Genomic DNA, 1,573 nt, shown 5'->3' with positions numbered 1-1,573 from the left:
CTCATCTGCATCTTTCCTCCGGGCAGGAAAAGTATCTTTCAGTCTATATGGAAATCAACAGGCGGTCTGGACTGGAGACTTCATCATTTCTGTCATGATCGGTTGCCTCAGTAAAATCAACGAGCCCAGAGTCACTGCTCGTATCGCCTCCAGCATGCAGACCTCGTGAAAGGTGCCTACCGACCTGTCGGTGTTGTTCCGATTAGCTGCTGATCTCAGGTGAACTACTGCAAGTACAGCATAAGAAGCATCTACCATGTGTAGATGATGATGGTGATGCTCGAGTTGATATGGCGTCGTTGAAAAGAGACGAGGATGAGAGTACCACTACTACGAAGTGTAATATGTCTGCTTAGGAATATGCACTCTGAATTCTATTGGTGTTTCAGGTGGCTCCGACAGTGAACTGGATGAGAGGAGCAGTCCTCGGCGCACTACGAAGGTTACGCCCAGGTCAGAAACCACCCACATCTTATTCCTAGATCATTTTTTCAAGCATACGTAATTCATTCTGATATGGTGTAGTAGTAGAAAATCGGTCTGTCTCACACAAGGACGTCGGTTCGGAACACACCGAGCTTGCTTTTCGATATCTGTGTCTTTTCAGCCTGCCAAGATCGCCATCGACATCGGTAACATCAAATCGGTTTTCTGCCATCGCCCTGAAGTCTGCAGCAGTTCGGCCGCACTTTAAGCGTTACATATTAAAGTCTTTTTATAAAACAGCAAGCCTCTTCGCCAGTGCTATGGAATGTGTGGCGATCCTTGCTGGTAGTAGTAGTAGTAGTAGCAGTAGTAGTATGATAATAATGAGTTCGATGATCGAAGCCGATTTTCTCGATTCCGTGTAGATCTTCCTCCAGCCCTCGTATCAGCATGCTACCTTTTCGGAGTCCACTTCGGTCTGGAATTCCAAATCCGAGACGATATGCTCGATGTCGAGATGGACGTTGAAGGCAGCTCAGGAAGTCTCGGGAAACCAAAAGGAACAGACTTGCTCAACGGTCAAGCAACAGCACCGGTAGGCAGCAGCCTTGCGGTATCGTGGGCGATTTGGAGTTGTACTATTGTCAGTTCCTTTTCGCATGTGACGACGATCCGTCCTTGTTACCCTTGGTGGAGCGCGGGTTTAAGGGGAAGGGAGATGCAGAGATGGCCTTAGAGGCATTGCAGAGAAATGGGAAAGCATTACAACGAGCGAAACTGCTCGTGGGATATCACGCTTCTAAAGTAACGGGTGCGAGAGTCGAACTGGGGACCTTTCGAGTGATAGACATTGGTTGATACCGATAGACTAATATTTCGCTGAGTGATTTTTTCAGGCGATAGGCTGCTTACTCCAACTTCCCGACTGTGATGCTCGACAAGCGTTGATTGATCTTACTAGCAGCTACGCTGCCCGTACTTCGTAGTTCTTACTTTTCCTGCGATCATTGCCACACTTGTTGTACTAACGTTCTCTACAGTGGGATAGGAGTATGTTTCCGATCAGTATACAACGTTTAAGCGCACAGTGACGATCTATATTTAATTTACTTCCTAGTTGCAGATGCGACGATGGTTGGTTTGTGCT

General features: G+C 47.2%; 2 protein-coding genes across 2 annotated transcripts in view; both read left to right on the top strand.

The window, feature by feature from the left end:
- Positions 1 to 169, top strand: part of Pmar_PMAR029478 (hypothetical protein) — a gene marked incomplete at both ends in the record, with an annotated part of 415 nt that extends 246 nt beyond the window's left edge. Inside the window, 2 exons of the mRNA XM_002784504.1 lie at positions 1 to 31; positions 112 to 169. The exon at positions 1 to 31 is cut by the window's left edge and continues 4 nt beyond it. Of these exons, the coding sequence (XP_002784550.1) occupies positions 1 to 31; positions 112 to 169 (89 nt within the window). The remainder of the gene's footprint in view (positions 32 to 111) is intronic.
- A 577-nt stretch (positions 170 to 746) lies between these two features.
- Pmar_PMAR029477 (prenyl transferase, putative) lies at positions 747 to 1,412 on the top strand (the record flags this gene model as incomplete). Its single annotated transcript, XM_002784503.1, has 4 exons — positions 747 to 771; positions 852 to 1,021; positions 1,075 to 1,230; positions 1,323 to 1,412. 4 exons carry the CDS (start codon positions 747 to 749, stop codon positions 1,410 to 1,412), a joined length of 441 nt encoding a protein of 146 aa, XP_002784549.1.
- Between the last annotated feature and the right edge of the window lie 161 nt (positions 1,413 to 1,573).

Source organism: Perkinsus marinus (assembly GCF_000006405.1).
Source record: "Perkinsus marinus ATCC 50983 genomic scaffold scf_1104296935218, whole genome shotgun sequence".
In the NCBI taxonomy this organism is placed as follows: domain Eukaryota; phylum Perkinsozoa; order Perkinsida; family Perkinsidae; genus Perkinsus; species Perkinsus marinus.
Note: the sequence above shows the minus strand (reverse complement) of the source record. Positions and strands in the feature narration are given on the sequence as shown.